Source organism: Myotis myotis, unplaced genomic scaffold, assembly GCF_014108235.1.
Source record: "Myotis myotis isolate mMyoMyo1 unplaced genomic scaffold, mMyoMyo1.p scaffold_m19_p_1, whole genome shotgun sequence".
Taxonomy (NCBI): domain Eukaryota; kingdom Metazoa; phylum Chordata; class Mammalia; order Chiroptera; family Vespertilionidae; genus Myotis; species Myotis myotis.
In genome coordinates, this window is record NW_023416313.1 from 11,109,415 (window position 1) to 11,129,161 (window position 19,747).

Consider the following 19,747-nt stretch of genomic DNA (forward strand, 5'->3'; position numbering starts at 1 on the left):
GACTCCAACCTTAATGCAGTATTGATTCCCGGAATGGATAGGCAGAGGCTGTGAAGGGCCGCATGCAGTCATGCTGGAGAAATGTTTCTCACGCGGACTTATTTTGGCTTTGTAAGAAAAATGCCCATTAAGAGCACTCATTTTCCCAATAAAAACACGTTAAAATCTTCTTTTATCTCTCATTTGGTAAAGGAAAATAAATAGCGCTTTTCAGTGGGATTCGCTTCCAGGAACTGAGGCTGGAGAGGTGGAATGAGCTTTCTGAGGCAGCTGCAGAATTCCAGGTCACCGTTCAGGTCAGGTGTGCCTCGGAGTGAGGACAGGAAGCAATTCATTCTATTGCTGAGATCGTCACAAAGACGGGATCAAACATGCCCTAGTTGCACAGCCATTCCAGGTGTCATCGCATCCTTTGTAATGAAAACAACAACAGCAACATGGAAATAAACTAGAACTGAGAGTCTCTTTGAATGAGCGTGCCCGATAACCTCTCTGTCCACAATCTCAGAGGCGTGCATATCCCAGGAAGGGAAGTATCGGTAAACTGCCAAGTCTTGCAGTTATTGGATCCTACTTGGTTTCTGCTCACAATATTACCATTCAATTACCTCCATCACCAGTTCTTACTTTCAATTACATCTCCACATTGATTTTCTCGTTTCTATTATTCCTACGTTAGCTGCCATTTTTCTCTTCTGATGCCTGTCAGCTCCTGTTTGGAGCTGTGAAATTAGCAGGAACACATTGAATGACATGCACAATGCTCTGTTTGATTAGAAATGTCTCGTATCATTTGGCAGGAAAAGCATGGTGATCTTACAATGCAGAAAGTGAAATAGGATCCCTATATCTCTGTCTCCTCATTTAACTTTATTTCCCTTTCTTTCCCCTTTCTTCTAAATGCCTCCATATTTTAGAGAATTAACATCTGAATGTACCAATAAAATAGTCTGAAAATTAAGAGTTGTCGTATAGCAATTCCCTTCACAGCTGTGATCACAACACAGCACACACTATCACTCCTAGAGTCTTCAAGACAGGCTCAGCTCTGACCCAGCCTAGAAGGAGACTACACAAGGGAATGAAGCTAGAGGTGAGGGTGACTGGGGCAATCTGAAAGCATGACTCCCATACACAGTGTCTACAACAAGAGTTAGTCATTTGCATGGAAAATGCCAAAGGAAGCACTGGCCAGCGACTAACTCTGGGCCAAACTCTAAAGAAAAGAAATCTATGTCTGATATCTTCCATAAAACATATAGCGCCAGACGATTACTACTTAATCCAAGTGCTTTTCTTGTTCTAAACTCTCAAATACTAGTCTTCCTGGTAGACTGTGTGCTACTCAATATCTATGGACCTTCGCATCCCCAAATTTAGCTGTTTAATACATTTTGAATGATTGCACGTGCTAGGTGCTGGGTAGAATATGCTGAACAAAAGAGAGGTGGCCTCTGCCCTGTGGGACTTATGTTCTAGTTGGGAAGCCAAGAAATCAAGTAAACCAACAAATAATTATATAATTAAAAATGTAATAAGTTGTGAGGGCTCTTGAAATAGAAAATAACAACAGGAAGGAGCCTATTTTGATGTAAGTTGGTCAGAAAAGATTTCAGTGTGGAGGTGATCTTTGAGCAACACCTCATATAGGATAAGGAGCTCCACCAATAAAGAAACGCGTTGTCGGAAGAAAGCGAATCAGCCCGCAGAGGCCTGTGGTGAGAAGTGTGTTGGAGAACCAGAAAGGATGAATGGGGCTATTGCACCCAGAGGGGAGACATGGCATTAACTGGCACTGCAAATGGAAACTGGGGCTGCCTGCTTGATCATGAAGCATCTTGTAAGGGACAGAATTTAAAAATGTATTCAATAGAATAGAATCAGGAGCGTAGAAAGGGAGTGGACTGACAATTCTCTGGGGGGGAAGGGAGTGTGGGGGGTGTGGGAAGAGACTGGACAAAAATCATACATCTATGGACAAGGACAGTGGGGGCGGTAAGGGCAGGAGGTGGGGTGGAAACCAGGTGGAGGGGAGCTATGGGGGAAAAAGAGGAACAACTGTAATAATCTGAACAATAAAGATTTATTTAAAAAAATGTATTCAGCATCAGATATGAAGTCACTGAATATTCTTAAAAACAGATTTGATATAACTAAAAGTGTAAGCTCTCCCAAATACTCGATCTAAGAGACGCTATTGAACTCCTTTCTGGTCCTCCCTCGCTCCCCCTGCAACAGCCTTGCTCTTCATGCCCCCTTCCCTTCAGCTCCACCCAGGAGAGCTGTGTTTTCTTCCCTGGGCAGCTAGCATTCAGGGATGAGGCACAGTGTCCCTGTTCTTCTGGATTAACATGGAGATGGTGACAGAATAAAGCTAATCTTTCTTTCTGGGGAAAAAGGAGCCAGACCCAGGTCTTAGTACAGTGTTTCCTGTTCCTCAGGAGAGATCCCACTAATGCCACCAACTACAGGGCATCCAAAAGGTGAAGTTATTTATCACAATATTGTGAGGGATTTTCGCCTCCTTTCTTCTCCAAGCCAAGACTTTTCCTGCCCTTGAAGTCAATACCAGCATAATTTGCTCAAAAAAAAAATGTCAATGTGCTAGATCAGGGGTCTGCAAATTTTTCCTGTAAATAGCAAGGTAGTAAATATTTTTAGCCTTGTGGCCATATGGTCTCTTTTGCAACCACTCAACTCTGCCACGGGTAATCTGTAAACTTCATTTATAGACACTGAATTTTATATTTTATAAAATTTTCATATTCATGTGTCATGAAATACTATTCTTCTTTTGATTTTTTTCAAACATTTAAAAATGTCAAAGCCATTCTTAGCTCACAGGCCATATAAAAGCAGGCATCAAGCCAAATTAGGCCCACAGGCCATGGTTTGCTGACCCCTGTGCTAGATAATTGCAATACAATATAGGGACGCTGTTACTCTCTGTTCTGGAAAAAACTAATAGTCACATTCAAGACATGGTCACATGATCAAATAATTGCCCTATAAAGTGGTAAGTACCATAACCACAACATGGACAGAGAGCTGGGGAAGGTTAAAGAAAGAATGACTGAGGAACCCATTGGGAAGGAACTGGGTTGCTGAACGGCCACGTAGAGCAGAGCGGAGCCAGCCAGCCAGGACCCCTTGCCTCAGAACTATTACAGAATCAATTCGTTTCTGTGGTTTTCAAGTCATTCTATTCTGGAGCCCTTTGTAACAGCACCTTTCTTTACCTTCACCAGTGCACCCTTCAGGGGGTCATTGTGGATAGCAAATGAGACCGGCCATGAAAAGTGCTAGATCATTGTTTGGCAGCTGGTAAATAATTAGTTATTATTATTATTATTATTTGCTAAGGTACAATCTTCTTGGCATGATCTGAAGCCCTCTACACCCCTCCTCCAAAAAAAAAAAAAAAAAATCAGAGGTGTTCATAAGAGAATTACAGGAATTGGATTCAATCATAAGAACTCGATTCTGGACAGATCAAAACACCAAATGCTCATGGCATATAATACTGATAACAATGCTTACTATTATTGAGGGCCTACTGTGTGCCAGGCCCTGCACTAGGAGACTCGTTCTTACAGCATTCTTTTGGATATGTATTCATATCTTGTTATTTTCCTGTTCAGAAACAAAGGCCATGGAAATAACGGAACACGAATCTTAAAGGCAATCATCATTTGAGTGGAAGAAAAAAGCAACCCTACCTCAATCAAGATTCTCACTAAACTTTTAGATAGCTGGAAATGTAGCTGACATTTAGGAGGATATAACAAATGACCCACATGCAGGGAGTTTCTGAGCCACCTGAGGGAATGTTAAGTAACATGCAACGTTTTAATTCCATTTGTCTGGCTCCTCCAGAGCTCGCTCTTAAGGGACTCTAATCATTAATCACCCAAAGACTTTGTGTCTGCATTCAGGCTGCCTTTTCTGGGAAAATGATATATCTTGAATTTTAAAGTCACAGTAATGATCCCCAAACGAGGCCAGAGTAGTAACTTTTACAATTACCCTCACTATCAGGGTCTCTCAACCTACAGACAGTAGCAGTTTTCTCTCTGGGGCTATGACTTTGTATAAATATGCATGCAAATATAATAAGACTGTGTACAGGAAAAGTTTCTACAAATGGCTGCACAGACTCTGTATTCTCATTAAGAAGTTATCCTGGGACCATGGAAGCAGTTTTCGGCTCTGTGGAGTAAATTCCCTGACATTTAGAACTCAGGAAGTGTTTTCCCAGAAAAAGAAAAAGAAAATTTACACCACATGGATAAATTCCCAGCTAATCCTCCCCTCTCCCACGCCACCATCAACCATCCCCACCCCCACTCTTCTTCTCCCTGGCCTTGGACCAGCCCAGGACAAACAGAGCAGCTGCCAAAGGAAGTGATCACTCCAGGTTGCAAACGTCTTAGTTCCCAAGACAGACAAAGGGATATGGAAAAGGAAAGAAAAAAAAGTCACAATCTCAGTTGTAGAGAAACAAGGGGAGTCCAGGGGCTACTTGAACCTCATGGCAGTGGTCATGGCAAGGACGCCTGTCTTAGCCAAGCTTTCATCAGGCTCCTTGGAGTCCTCTCCCTGACTAGGTCTTGTCCTTTGCCTGCTGAGCTCGATTTTAGCAAAGATTCTTACTAAGTCAGTGTATCAAGAATCCCTCCCACCCTTGACAGCCAATAGAGCTTCTCTAACCTCACTCTTGGTCTCTAAGTTCTTATCCTCCCACTAGTTAATGCCTACCAAAGCTTTTCTTGGTAATTTTCCATCTAGTCCCTCACCCTGCCCATTGCCTGTAAATCACTACATTTTCTAATTATATTCAGGGTTGAGTTCAGTCTCTCTTCCCTATTGCAATAGTCTTGCATAAAGTCTTTCTTGCCACTTTTAATAAGTGTCCAGGCACGATGTTTTTTTTACAACCTTGAACCAGGGCTGGAATTATCTGTGTATTTTGTGTGACTATAGTGAGCTGTAGATTTTGCGTAGACTCTCGATATGTATCCTGCATAGTCACTCTCATAACCAGGTTTTCAAGCAAATTGATGGGATAACCTGAGCTTGCTTGTTATTTCTTATTGACCTTCTATTACCCTTTAGCACAGTGCTTCTCAGCCTTGGCTGCGCATGAGAATCACCTGGGAATCTTTTTAAAATCCTGATTTCTGGGCCTCACCCGCTGGAAATTCTGTTTCTTTGTTATGGGGTGGGGCCACAACATTAGTAACAAAGAAACAGAATTTCCAGAGGATGAGGCCCAGAAATCAGGATTTTAAAAAGATTCCCAGGTGATTCTAATGTGCAGCCAAGGTTGCCAACCACTGCTTTAGCAAGTTGTTTAACCTGGACAGGTGTTAATGCTTCATTAAATTAACATGTGTTAAGTGGAACACAGGGTGGATGGTGAGCAGAATTTAACAATAGACCAAAGGGAAATTGAAATCAAGAAGTTTTATTACTCATAGGTCCTGGAGGAAGTAAATGGTGTTCCTCAAGAGGTCAACGGGGAGGTCAAGGCCGGGTTCTGGCTGAGAGAGAGGTAAGGCCTGAGGCACATGCCTTTATTAGGGTCTTTGGGTAAAATGATTTGAGATTTCTGTGCTAAGTCTAGTTTGGTCAATTCAAACCAAAAAGGCCCTGAGATAGGGGAAACTGTTGTTCACGAAGACTGTTGGGGAAGTCATATCAGGAACTTGGCTATAACTATGCAGGCTATTATTTAGCATATGCACTTCCATGAGATGGCTACTATCAATTTAGGGTCCCTGAAGGTTGTTTGGCCAAACAATGGATGCCAAGACAGCAATACCACAGGCTGAGATTTCACCGGTTAGACTAGGTAAGAATAGCTGTCCCTCCCAAGTCAAAGAGGTTGTCCTGAAGTTCAGTGAGGAAACCAAGTAAGGATGTTAGTGGCAAAGCAACACCAGAATGTTACCAGACCTTGGTTCAGCAATCCCAGTTCTTGAGTTTGGCTGGGAAAGAATTTAGAGCCAAGCAAATCAAATTACAGGAGAAAGTTTGTTTACAAAGTCAGAGGTAGAAAAAGTGAGCCAGCTGGGCTGCGTGGGCTTAGGAAACTAGTTACAAAGGCCAAGAAGGGCCCTTGGAACTTAGAACAAAGAGAGGCAAAGAGAATGTGTCTGGGGGAAGGAGAGAGGGAAAGGCATGGGCATGCTCCAGAGAGAGGAAGAATGCTCTGGGTCCTTCTTCCTAAGGGTTTTAAAGCCAGGGATTTTAGGGGAAGTCTTAGAGGAGGATCTCAATAAAATATTTATCAGCTTTCCAGGTGTGTCCCCTCAGAGTTGTGGTCTTCATGGATTGGTCAGCTCCAAGGTAAGGGTCATTAGTCACTGCATCCGGTCCAAATGTTAGCCATGGCTTTGCCTCTTGCTTCTTTTCTGAGCCTGGAGCTGAAACACAACTGAGGCCTATATATTATTGACCAAATCTCTGTTTCTGTGGTCAACAGACCCCATGCTTTGTTCCTAAGATTATTGATGCTGGTCAGAACCTCATTGTATGGAAGGCTTAATACTTAAAGGAGTAGACATGCAGGGGAGTCATATGAGGCTATTCTCTGGCCCCCTGTTCCTCCTCTAAAAGAGCATAACTAGTGTCATGCCAGGGGAGGAAAGGTCAGGGGAGGGTTGAACTGCATGACCAGCAATATGCTAGGGGAGGAAAGGTCACCCTGGGGTGAGGACCCACCCTACAATTGTTCCTTACCTGGCTTATAGCTCCTACTCTGCTCATGTCTGTCAACTGCCTACTATATTAAAGATGCTTTGTGAAAGGCCAAGGTATATCAAGGGAAGCTGTCGTGTTTATTCTGAGGGAGCAAATATTCAGGTGATACTAAGACATTTGGGGAAATGCTCAGAACATATTAACTGAGAAAAACAGGCAACAGAATAGCATAAGCAGTATTCTCCTAATTGTGAACTATACCATTCGAATTGTTAAAGAGAAACCCATAAATGGTGTCACCTGTATTAAAGCCCATGATACCAAGCCTAGATTTAATTTTTGACCTAATTGCTATTTCCACCTCTCCCAGAAATATAATCTTAATCAACCAGTCTGGAATTTTCTGGTCAACACCAATGAGATATTGTGTCCTTGGGCCCTCTCCATTTCCCCGTAGATAGAAGAGGCAATCCGCATGATAAAAGCCCTTGTCCTTCCCTTCCCTCCAAAAAGATGTCCTGGCCTAAAAATAAACCTCTCTTTTCTATCCTTAATAGTGCCCTTGCTTCACCTTTTTCCTATAAAACCCTTCTATTTTATACAGCCCTTGAGTGCATCCTTTTCGTTGTTGGATTGGATGCTGCCAGATTCGTGAATTGCTTAATAAATCAATTAGATCTTTAAATTTGCTTATTTGAATTCTATTCTTCAACAGAAAATTCAGATAAGAAGGAAAACAGTAAAATGTAAGCAGTGATTTTTTATTTATTTATTTATTTATTTATTTATTTATTTATTTATTTATTTTGCTAATGGGCCTGTTCTATATCAGCACAAATTTTCCATGTGATTGGAAACTGGAGTGAGTAGGTGGTTGGATAACCTGTTGAAGGGACACTTGACAACAGATATGGAGGTCTCACCAGGCTCACCGGGAAGTTACATTATAGAACTGGCCTTTAGTTATCTCCCACACCCCTCCCCCAGGGTTTCTACCTTTTCTCTCTTCCTCCTCCTGGCCTCCCTCTCTCTCTCTTGCTCTCTTTCAAGAGGGGAACCAAACTGTTTCCTCCACACCTAGGCCCTTTGGCTCATCTTCTAAATGTCTCTTTCCTTCACAAAATGAAAACCAAGAGAGGAATTGTGTTGAATATATTTTTCTCCATCTCATTGTCTCTACCTCACTTATTATTTTGTATGTGAATATAAAATGGATATTGCATGTGAAAACCCTGTAAACTGTAGACCACTATGGATATAAAAATTGGCCATTTCTTATTCTTGGTTACTCTTATTGTAGTACTGTTATGCCCAGATTTCAAGATCCCCAACAGACCACGCGAGGGAGCCAGCCGTGTCCGATGCAAAAGCAAAGAGTCCTTTATTTCAAACCTGGGTCTGGCTCCCCTACCCTCCTTCCTGACACAGCAGCAGGTGGCAGAGAGAGACCTAGCCCGGTGTGAAGAGGAGTTTTATAGGGGGGTGGAGTAAGGGCAGGAGAGGGGACTGTGGGCCCCGCCGATTGGCCAGGCGCAAGTCGGTGTCTCATTACACAGGATGTGGTCATAGTGATGGGGTGCACTTCCCTTGATTATCATTGGTTAGTCCAGAGAAATCCTGGGTGTGGCTAGCAGAGGCTTGGGCTTCCGGGAAGAAGCCTTGCCTAGCACATGGCTCTGCCCAAAAATGGAGGACCCAGGGTAAGATAGAGGGCGTAGTCCTCGCCCTTTCAGTACTTGTGATACTGTTAGTTGTGATACTGAAAGTGTGGTTGTCTCTCTCCTATTCCATACCACAAAGTTCTGTACAGGCAAGGGAGTCTTCTCTGTGATGTGCTCAATGCATGGCCTGTGATAGCTGTTAAAAGTATTTAGGGGATTGTAGGAGTCAATATGTTTGATGAAAAATGGAAATTTAATCAAAGGATTATTTCCTTGGTAACAAATGAGATTGTGGAGCAGGTCAAAAGCTACCTAGCCAGGGTTCAAATCCCAGCTGTTAGTAGGAAGTTAGACATGAGTGGCTGGGGTGGGGCCTGCTTTGGGGTCCTGACAGGGGTCAGACCAACATTGCCTTCATACCGCCTCTCTATGGGCAGCTCAGCAGCCAGCACACCACCCCTGTGCAGATTTGGAACCAGCCAACTCTTGGAGCAAGCTCAGAAAAAAAATGACATGACCTCAATGTGGCCTAATTTAGGGCCCTGGAGTAATTATGATAAAATTTACACTGTGGTTTTGACACCCTACTCTACCCCACCTCACCCCACTCCATCCCACCCCCCACCTTGGGTTTTCTGTATGCATTATGGGTAAGGGCATGCATAGAAGACATATCCTATATAATAAAAGGGTAATATGCAAATCAACCCAACAGCGAAATGACCAGTTTCTATGACGCACACTGACCACCAGGGGGCAGACGCTCAATGCAGGAGTTGCCCACTGGTGGTCGGTGCACTCCCACAGGGGACACGCTGCTCAGCCACAAGCCAGGCTTACAGCTGGCAAGCACAGTGGTGGTGGTGGGAGCCTTTCCCACCTCCATGGAAGTGCTAAGGTTGTACGACTGCAGCTTAGGCCCGCTCCGCCTGAGTCATCCCCTAAGGGTTCCTAGACTGCTAAAGGGTGCAGGCCAGGCTGAGGTATCTCCTCCTCTGAGTGCACAAATGTCATGCACTGGGCCTCTAGTAGTTATATATAATCCTTTCCTGTCAATCATACCTGAATGCGAATGAAATTCTCTACCCAGAAAATCCCTCATTTAAATCATAGAACCCAGGAGTTCCAGTCCATTGTCTCTCTCAACTGGCCCATCCTCACTGGGAGTGTATCTTCAATAAGTCTCACTTTGCTTTACTTTCATTTTTGTTGACCTTAAAAGCTATTCTGAGTCAAGGAGAAGAACCAAGATCTTAGCTGGTAACCCCAATTGGCAATGCAGAAATTGTGACCTTAGGCAAGTTATTCAAGCTCTCTGCACTTCATTTTTCTCATTTGAAAACTGAAGCAAAAGATGTCAGCTGCCATCCAGGTCCTTGTGAAGTTATTGATTAAAACACCTGACATGCTTGAAACGGTTCCTGGGACCCAAATAAGTTTTTGTTAAGTAGTGATTTTTATTTTATGATTATATTTCAGATTGTGTTACTTTCCCATGTCAGAGACACAGAGACTCAGACATGTCCTTGTTATCAGTGCTGGGCCCTCTATGTCCCCATCAGTGGAAGTGGGCAAACAATGTCACAAGAAAAGGAATTTCCTGAGACATGGGAGAATGAGTAGCATTTATATGTGTGGAATTAAACCCCTGAACTTCCAAAGTCCCCTCTCCTTCCATCCCACTCTATCCAGCTGTGTCCTTAGCAGAGCTAGGATTAAAGCCATTGCCCAGAGATTCCATTCCATATTTGCACTGTTCAATCCAGTAACAGGCTAGCTTAGTTTGTTCCCAGCTGTAGTCCAGTGCCTGTTGGAGTCCGCATGGCCATGGCCTCTAGGGCCACATGGCTATGTAGGGAACATGGACAAGTGCAAGAAAGCTGGAGCAAAACCAGAGGAACAAGAGAGCAAGAATTTCTTTGTCTTGAAATTATGTATTCACAAATTCTTCTGGGCTTGCATTAACTCCACCCCCTCTAGCCAATGATCTTTGTTCCAGACTAGACTGACAGGCAGGTACCTTCCTTATATCATCCTAACTTAATGCACATGTGCCTCTCTCCCCCTTTGCCCAGTCCCTTCCCCCAGGGATCTGTAGGGAGTGGACTGGTAGTTTCCTGGGGAGTGTGAAATTGCAGATTCCTGGTGAAGCTACCCAGATAGCCATGCTTATAAGGTCTGGCCTTCCCTTTGCTCCTTCCTATATTAATAACTAGCTAATTATAATGGTAATACCTTTATCATCTGCCTTCTTAGCCTGAAAAGTAGCCAACTACTTTCTACTTTGAGTTGCTATTATTAATGCATGATATCCTCTCTCCTACTAGAGCAGTGGTTCTCAACCTTCCTAATGCCGCGACCCCTTAATACAGTTCCGCATGTTGTGGTGACCCCAATTTCATTGTTACAAATTGAACATAATTAAAGCATAGTGATTAATCACAAAAACAATATGTAATTATATATGTGTTTTCTGATGGTCTTAGGCGAGCCCTGTGAAAGGGGTCGCGACCCACAGGTTGAGAACCGCTGTACTAGAGGCTCAATGTAGTGGAGGTGGGTTTATATTGGACTTCTGTTTGTATTGCCAAAAAGATTTAGTTCAATGTTTCTCCTGTAGTAGACTTTTAAGGTATATGGTAAATGCATTAAAGGACAATAAAGGGGCTGATCTGAGAACACAGGGACAAGTAGATGCAGTTTTGGAGCCCGAGTAGGTAGGAGGTACTGGGCACCCACAAGTTGATACAGGCCAGTAATTTTCCAACTGTGGCCATGGACTGGCAGAGGGTGTAGAGGTCGGGTGAGGAAGAGGCTGAGAACTTGGGCTCCAGCCCACCCTCCCTACCTTAAGTGAGGGCAACTCATTTTTCTTCTAGTTCCCTTTATAGAGGCTTCATATGTGTATAGGACTCTTCTGCTTTAAAAAAAAAAAAAAAAAAAAGGAAGAATGATAATTATCACTTCATGCCTATTCAAGTGCTGGCTCAATTAGATAATGTGGTATTTGGGATTCACTTCAAGTCCCTTTTGCTGCCTGTGTTGACTTCAGAATGTTGTATGCATTTGTTAAAATGGTCCAGAGTTAAGGGTGATGTGTGTTTCCAAGGAGAAACATTTCTGATAAATTCATCATCGACCTTCCATTACCTCTATAGTATAGTTTTCAAAAAGGTGAATGCAGTGTCTCACATAAATATAAAATGAACCCACAATAAAGATTTTATTTAATGTGTTAATTAATGCGCGACCCTCTAAGAAATTGAAACCAGCACGTCTCGTGTTCCATGGTCACATGTGGCTTTCACCCCAAACTTTCCACTTTGCTTCCCATGATGATGGTGGTTCAGCTCCACCCAGAGAGACTCTACTTCTATCTCCAGTTTCTTGACTTTTCTTGGAATTGGACTGAAAACCCCTTTTCCTTTGTTCTTTTGTAATTTTTCCTCTGCTAAGTTTGACAGTAGTTAGAGCCAGTGATTTGAAAAGTTTCTAAATAACCCTTATCTTTCTCTATTGGGAACCGCAGCAGGAAATACTTCCAATATGAGTTCGGAATGAAACTTAACAGCCCATGAAGTGTGTTGGTGCTGGATTCACAGAGCTTCGTGTGCTGAAAAGCCACTGGGTGTTCACCTCCAGGTCAAGGCCTCGACCAGCATGATTCGGTGAGTCTCTGCACCTTAGAGAACTCTTCTGGAAGAACCTTTTGAGAAGATCACTCTTTAATGCTATAGTAGTAGTTCCTACATCAACACTCCCCCAGTCTGGATTCTCAACCAGTGTTCTGACAAGATAATTAGTCAAGATCAGAAGCCAGGGGAGAGAGACTTGACTTTCAAAATCCAGTTACTAGCAAAGGGAGACTGGGGAAGCCTTTCCCCTGATTGAGCCTGGGTTCCATGTCTGTGGGTTGGGGAGAGTAATGTCTGTTTCACATTTTAATCCTGGGAAGGATTAATGACAGGTGAGTGAGGTGCCCAGGACCGTAACTGGCATAGGAGAGGCGCTTAATAAAGAGTAATGATTAATTTCAATCGTTTAGAGCGGTGTAATTTATTTTCCTGCGATGAGTCTGCACTTTCCTCTGTTTTGATTGGGAGTGTATGAGCGTGGGGTCCTAACACTGGTTAGCTCATGCTGACCAAACGCTATGATCAGCAGTTATAGATGTCTGAACTAGAAATCAAGGAAATAAATTACGTTGGGGTGTATGGTGGAACAAATCTTTCACACGATGGAGCCCTTGGGTGAAAAATTACACAAGTGAGTGATGATAAGTTCATGTTATTAAAGACCTGGGGTTCTGCAGCCTCTGGCAGACGCTGAACAAGCCTTTGAACAGCCTAGAGACTTGGGTTCGTCCTCTGAGAACGTGGATAGTCTACTGTGCCTTAGCAGGGCTATTGTGACGGTGAGTGTTGAGATAATACGTTAAGTTCCCAGCACTGGCCCCAGACACAGTAGGCTCCCTACAAATGCTCATTTTCAACTCTTCCTTTAGTGGCAGGATGGTGGGAACCATCCTTCTATTCCCACCTCCACTCACCAAAGCACACATGCCTGGGAAGGAGTCTTATTCCTGAAGATGACAGATCACTAATAGCAGGCGATTAGGTTAGACTGCGATCCTGAGTCCAGGAGATGTGCTGCCTGCTCTCGGAGATCTAATTAATCTCACGGTGATGTCCTGATTTCCGAAACAGGGGGCTACTCTCAGAATGCCTTCAGAGAGTGCCTTTTATTCTTTTTCTCCCACCCACAGTTTCAACTTTTAAGATGGACTTTGTTCCAGCTGCGTTTAGCCCGCCAGCCTCAGCTGGCCACCACCGCGCCTCTTATCCTGATGGGCTCCTTAAATCCCCAGGAAGCTTTCTTTGTGTCCATCAACATCCAAACCCACCCCCAGCCCCTTTTTTGTCTTTGAGAGAAAAGTGCTTCTAAGAGCTGGGGGAGGAGTGTGCTGGGGAAAAGCCTTAGAATTATTCTGGCTGAATATGGTATTTGCTTCCATCTTTGATCTCGGATGCAGTAAAGTGTCAGCCAGACCAAAGTCGTTTTATAGATAGGTCTGCATAAACGAAGTGGAGGGACTTCATGGTTAATTGATTAAATCGTTCCAAAGAAGGTGTGAGATCAAAGGACTGCCTACGGGGTTGATGTTTTCCTGGGGTCCCACAGGCCCTGCGGGTGACACTTAATGACCTTGGGCGTGAGAGTATTCAAAGGCTGATGTTTGTTTGTTTTATTCCAAAATGCGATTTGTGTTTCCCAGGGCTGCCTGGTGACAGGCTGTATTGTGGGCCCCCATGGCCCCAGTCTGTCCTGGGAGGGGGGCACTCAGTGGGAACAACAACCGTGGGCAGGAGGGCGCGACCCTGTCATGTTGCCACCAGCACCTCTTTCTGCCAAACCCCAAGGCAACAGACTCCATTCTATTACTGGAAGGCAAAGACCACAGCTCTTTCTCTTTTTTCCTTTCTTCCAGTAACAGTCAAGGAGAGGTTCACAAAGTGTAGGATCCGTCTCCGGAACCGAGACAAAAGGGAGACCAGAAAACTTGTCATTGTCCCCAACCATCCTGATAACAGGGTGGGATCTGCTGGGCCAGCACTTCTGTGAGGCTTCTCCAGTTACCGGAAACTTAGCAAGGAGGCCGTGGGAGAGGATGTGCCATCTGAGAAGCATCATGGCTATGCTGGTGACACTGAGCATGAGCAGTGGCGTAGCAGCTGCCATGTGTCAGCCAGCTGCTCTGTGCCAAGCGCTGGCTCTAAGTGCAGCACCTGCCTTGCAAAGTCTCATTCACCCTCCTTCAAAATGGACATAACTGAGGCCAGAGCGTGGAGGTGGCTCCCTGAGATCACGTGGTGTGAGCTGAGCTCTGAACCCATATTGGTCCAGCTCTGAAGTCCATACCTACCTCCTCCGTCACCCTGTGACGAGCTGAATTGTGCCCACTCAGAATTCGTATGTCAAAGTCCTAACCCCCAGCAGCTCAGAATATGACTGTATTTGGGGATAGGGTCTTTAAAGAGGTAATTGCGTTGAAATGAGCTCATTAGGGTGGGCCTTAACCTGAGATAAATGGTGTCCTTATATTTGAGAAATTTGAACACAGACTGTTATGAGCAAAGATCCTATGAAGGCAGGGGTAACCTTATGACCAAGGGGTAGGAGCAGAAATGTGCACAGAGAGTGAGGAAGCTCAATAAGAGAGGGTCCTGTCAAGAATGAAGGATGCTCAGATCAGGAACTGGAGGAAGATGAGATTAAAAAAAAAATAGAGCAGCGGATTGAATAGTTTCCCCTTCCCCCAATTTATGTGTACCTCAGAGTGTGAACTAATTCAGAAATAGAGTCTTTGCAGACTGAATTAGTTAAGATGAGGTCATTCAGATGAAACCTTAATCTAATGAGTGGTGTCCTCATACAAAGAGGAGAAGACACACAGAAAGACACAGGGACACAAACCATGTAGAGACTGAGGTAGCAATTGAGTGCTGGGTTGACAAAGCAAGGAAGGGCAAGGACTGCAGGGACCCGCCAAAATCAAGGAAGAGGTAAGGAAATATTCTTCCTTAGAACCTTCAGAGTGAGCATGGTCCTCTGACACTTTAATCCTAGCCTCCAGAACTTTGACAATAAATTTCTTTTGTCTTAAACCACCAGTTTATGGTCATTTGTTAGGGCAACCCAAGAAACTAATCCAATTAGGTTAGCACAGATTAAGATTCTCACCCTGGAGTCAAGAATACAAGGGTTCTGGGGCTTCCTAGCTAGGAGACTTTCAGCAGAACACTTTTATTTTTCCAACTGTTATTTCTTAGCTATAATATGGTAAGATAATAATGCTACCACATATAACACAGACAATATAGACTGGCCAGTGTAGCTAAGTGGTGACCTATGGTTGACCAGGAGGTCACGATTCCATTCCAGGTCAGGGCACATGCCTAGGTTTCAGGCTCCATTCCCAATAGGGGACGTGCAGGAGATGGCCAATCAATGATTCTCTCTCATCATCCATGTTTCTATCTCTCTCTTTCTCCCTCTCCCTTCCTCTCTAAAATTAATTAAAAATATACATATATATATTTAAAAATACAGACAATATAAATTTAAAAGATATTTCTTACTCTTCAGCTACAGTCTTAGCTTGAGCTGCTAAAACAAAAATACTACAGATTTGGTAGCTTAAACATCAGACATTTATTTTTCACAGTTCTGGAGCCTGAAAATCCAAGATCAAGGTGCCAGCAGATCAGTTCCTGGTGAGGGCCTATTTCCTGACTTGTAGACAGCCACCTTCTCACTGTGCACTCATAAGCCCATTCACTGTGCATGCATGTGTTAAGGGAGAAGGTGGGAAGGGGGAGAGGGAGAGATCTTTCTTCCTCTTCTTATAAGGGCACTAATTGCACTGTGAGGGCCCCACCCTCATAACCTCCTTTAATACTAATTACCTCACAAAGGCCTTATTTCCAAATACCACCACACTGTGGTTTAGGCTTCAGCATAGGAATTTTCAGGGTGCACAAACATGCAGCCCATAATAGTTATTAAAACTAAAAAAAAGAGTTATATCATCCACACCTACACTGAGTTATATAGTGAAAACCTCGATCCACTGTTATATATTGATCAGAAAATGTCTACAGACACAAGAGAGACCTATTGTCTTAGAAGATGCAGGATTATCTTATCTAATAAAGAGGGAATATACAAATTTACCGCCACCCCATAACAGTCAAGATGGCTACGCCCACAGAGGAGGCTGAGTTCCCGTAATGGGCCTTAAAACAAGAAATCAGCAGGGACCTGAGGCTGTGTCCCCCACCTGGTGGGGTTTGACAGGGGACCTCAGGCCATGCCCCCCTCCTGGTGGGGCTTGACAGGGGACCTCAAGGTGCACCCCCGCCCCAGTGCTGGACTAGGGGACCTCAGGCCTCACCGCCCACCCTGGTGCCGGGCCGGGGGACTTGAGGGTGCGCTGGGGGACCTGAAGCTGCACCCCCTGCCCAGCAGGGCTTGACCGGGGCCCTGAGGCTGTGCCCCCCACCCGGCGGGGCTTGACAAGGGTGGGACTGGCCCAGTCTGGATCTTGCCTAATGGGGATGGGTCTGGCTGGGTCTGGATCTTGTACAATTTTGAGGCGTCGCGGGTGGGCGGGGACTTGATTCTGGGTCCTGTGGCTCACCCCGGATTCTGACAGGAGGAAGATTTTCATATGAATTTTACTAATTTTCTTTAATCTCTGGCACTTCTATTATAGAGAAAGGGCAAATAGCAATTTTAAAATATTTCCTCTAACGAATCCCCTTTTAATGTGCATGAATTTTGTGCACTGGGCCACTAGTTTGTCTATAAAACTAGTTACACTGGCATAGCAACAGCAAGTGGACACAGCAACTCAGGTGAAAAAAACACATGTCCAGCAGGCCAGTGCTACCCATACCAGCTTCTATTTTGATCTGTGTCCTGGGATAATTGTTCAATTCTTTCCAGACGGTGCCTCTTGTGGATAAAGTCTTAAACTGAGTGTTTTAACAAGTGGTTAAGAGACTGAACTTTCAAATCTGTGAAGTCATTGCTGTTCCCAACCGGGAGAGAATTGGAGGCAGTTCTCCCGTCAAAGTCTCACTGGTGAATTCCTCAGGGTTGATCTTACTGCTCACAGAGCTATTCATCATTTTAGTGAGCATCCTTAGAGGGGGCCTCTGGTGATTTACATGCTCCAGATAAATTATGATGCCTCTTATGATGTTATCATCATTTCAGCTCACGGATTCAAACAATTTCTGGAAGAGACTTTTTTTCACCCTTTCTAAAATGATGAACAACTCGCAGACAGATTATATTGTAGTTGTCAAGGAAAATGATATAGGTGTGTTTTCTTAAAGATAAACAACTCAGCCACCACAGCCAGTCTGCCGAGCAACCGGAAAAGATTGTCCACTGAGATTTCACTGCATATCTTACCTGGAAAAGAACATCAAACTTGCTTGGTCTTTTATTCTTACTCTATTTAATAGTGATTTTTTCTCCTCTAGTTTTACCAAGCTACTCCATCTTTGATAGGGAGTAGCCTAAATAAAACAAAAAGTCCTCTTCTCTATTCCAATAAATACACACGGTCTCAATGCTCAGCATAGACCTCACCTAATGAGTGGAGTGGGCCTTACGTTCCGACCTGTCCTTAATGTTCTGGACTTTTCCTCAAATCAAGCCTGTCTTGTCAGACTCATGTGGCTTCTGTGGGTGGTGCACCCCGCCAGAACTTCTTGGTGCTGGACCATAAACTTCTAAAATGAGGGTGGCTGGCAGAATAATGCCTCCCCTCAAAGATGTCCAGGTCCTAATTCCGGGACCTATGGATGTGTTGTCACATGGCAAGGTGACTTACGGTTGCAGATGGAAATGTTTGCTCATCAGCTGACCATGAGATGGGAAGAATATCTTGTAATGTCCAAGTTGGCCAATGTAATCCAGGCGTCCTTAAAAGTGGAAGAGGGAGTTGGATTGGTCTGTTCATAATGATGTGATGTGAGAAAGATCTGACTGGACATTTTGCTGGCTTTGAAGATGGACAAGGAGGCTACAAGCCAAGGAAAGCAGGTAGCTTCTCAAAGCTGCAAATGGCTAGAAAACAAGCTTTTCCCTAGACCCTTCAGAAGAGAATGCAGCCTGGCCAACACCTCGATTGTAGCCCAGTGAGATGCATTTGGACTTTTGATCTCCAAGATAGTCAGATAATAAATTTGCATTGTTTTAAGTCACCATTTGTGGTAATTTGCTAAAGCAGCAGTCGAAAAGTAATACAGTGGGGCCTTGACTTACGAGTTTAATTCGTTCCGTGATGGAGCTCGTAACTCAAATTACTTGTATGTCAAATCATAAAGTGAACAAGTGAGACATGTGATGCTGGGCTGATGTTGTGGCGTTCACTGTGACGTTCGCTGTGCCAACTAGCAGTGGGGTATCTGAAGCTGGCTCGTAACCCGAATTTTAGCTCGCAACTCAAAGCAAAAAATCGGCCGAGAGACGTCTTGTATCTCAAAAAACTCGTTAGTCGGGACACTCATAAGTCAAGGCCCCACTGTACAAGGAGATACAGTGTTTTGTCTTCCACTTTGAACATCCAGCCGGGTGCTCACATTACAGCTCCTTAATAATTGTTTGATGATTGAATGAATTCTGTCCATATGTCAGAAAGCAAGCTTCCTCTATCTTTCAAATTCGTTGATGCCTCGCTTTAGATTAGTGGTTCTCAACCTGTGGGTCGCGACCCCTTTGGCGGTCGAACGACCCTTTCACAGGGGTCGCCTAAGATCATCCTGCATATCAGATATTTACATTATGATTCATAACAGTAGCAACATTACAGTTATGAAGTAGCAACGAAAATAATTTTATGGTCGGGTCACAACATGAGGAACTGTATTGAAAGGGCCAGAAGGTTGAGAACCACTGTTGTAGATGCTTCTACTCGCAGTTCTCTTTTCACTTGAATGACAGTTGACTACCACACCTTGAGCTCCCATGAGTCAATCTGCCCCCTTAGACAGGCCCTAGATTTTCTTAGGTGACCCATCCTTACTTGAAAGGGCATGCCAATGCCCTTCTCACTTCTGTAGCCTTCTTCCTACTCTTCACTTCATACTTGGTATTCAAACCTCCTAAAATGCCAGGAATTCCCAAGCACACCATTTCATAGCATGCCCCCAAGACACATGCTGTTCCAGCGGGAGTGGAGGCTGGTTTGTTTTTGTGATGGGTATATACTTGTTCTCTTGGCATAGGTGACAAACTCATATTTGTTCTTCAAATCATGGAGTACTCTAAGGAGACTTCTTTGACTTCTTAGATATAGGTAATTATTCAAATCTTCCTATTGACTCTACTTTTAAGATTTTATTGATTGATTGACTGATTTTAGAGAGAGAGAGACACATCAATTTATTGTTTCACTTATTTATGTATTCATTGGTTGATGTTTTTATATGCTCTGGTGGGGTTTGAACCCGCAATCTTGCCATATTGGGGCGACACTCTAACCAACTGACCTACTCGGCCAGGGCAGCTCTACTTTTTTTCTAATATATATTTTATTGATTTCTTACAGAGAGAAAGGGAGAGGGATAGAGAGCCAGAAACATCCATCAGCTGCCTTCTGCACACCCTCTACTGGGGATGTGCCCACAGCCAAGGTACATGCCCTTGACTGGAATCGAACCTGGGACACTTGAGTCCACAGCCTGATGCTCTATCCACTGAGCCAAACTGGTTAGGACAGGGCAGCTCTACTTTTATAAAACTTTCTCACTGTGTCTTTTGACACATTTGGTGCTCACTGTAAAACTTTCCTTCCTTCTCCTTCC

General features: G+C 44.0%; 1 protein-coding gene across 2 annotated transcripts in view; it reads left to right on the plus strand.

Moving 5' to 3' along the window:
- Positions 1 to 12,338, plus strand: part of SLIT2 (slit guidance ligand 2) — a 361,217-nt gene extending 348,879 nt beyond the window's left edge. For both annotated transcript variants that reach the window (XM_036330006.1, XM_036330014.1), the window contains one exon: positions 11,896 to 12,338. In XM_036330006.1, coding sequence (XP_036185899.1) covers positions 11,896 to 11,944 — 49 coding nt within the window. In that variant the 3' untranslated portion in view covers positions 11,945 to 12,338. The remainder of the gene's footprint in view (positions 1 to 11,895) is intronic.
- Positions 12,339 to 19,747: the final 7,409 nt, after the last annotated feature.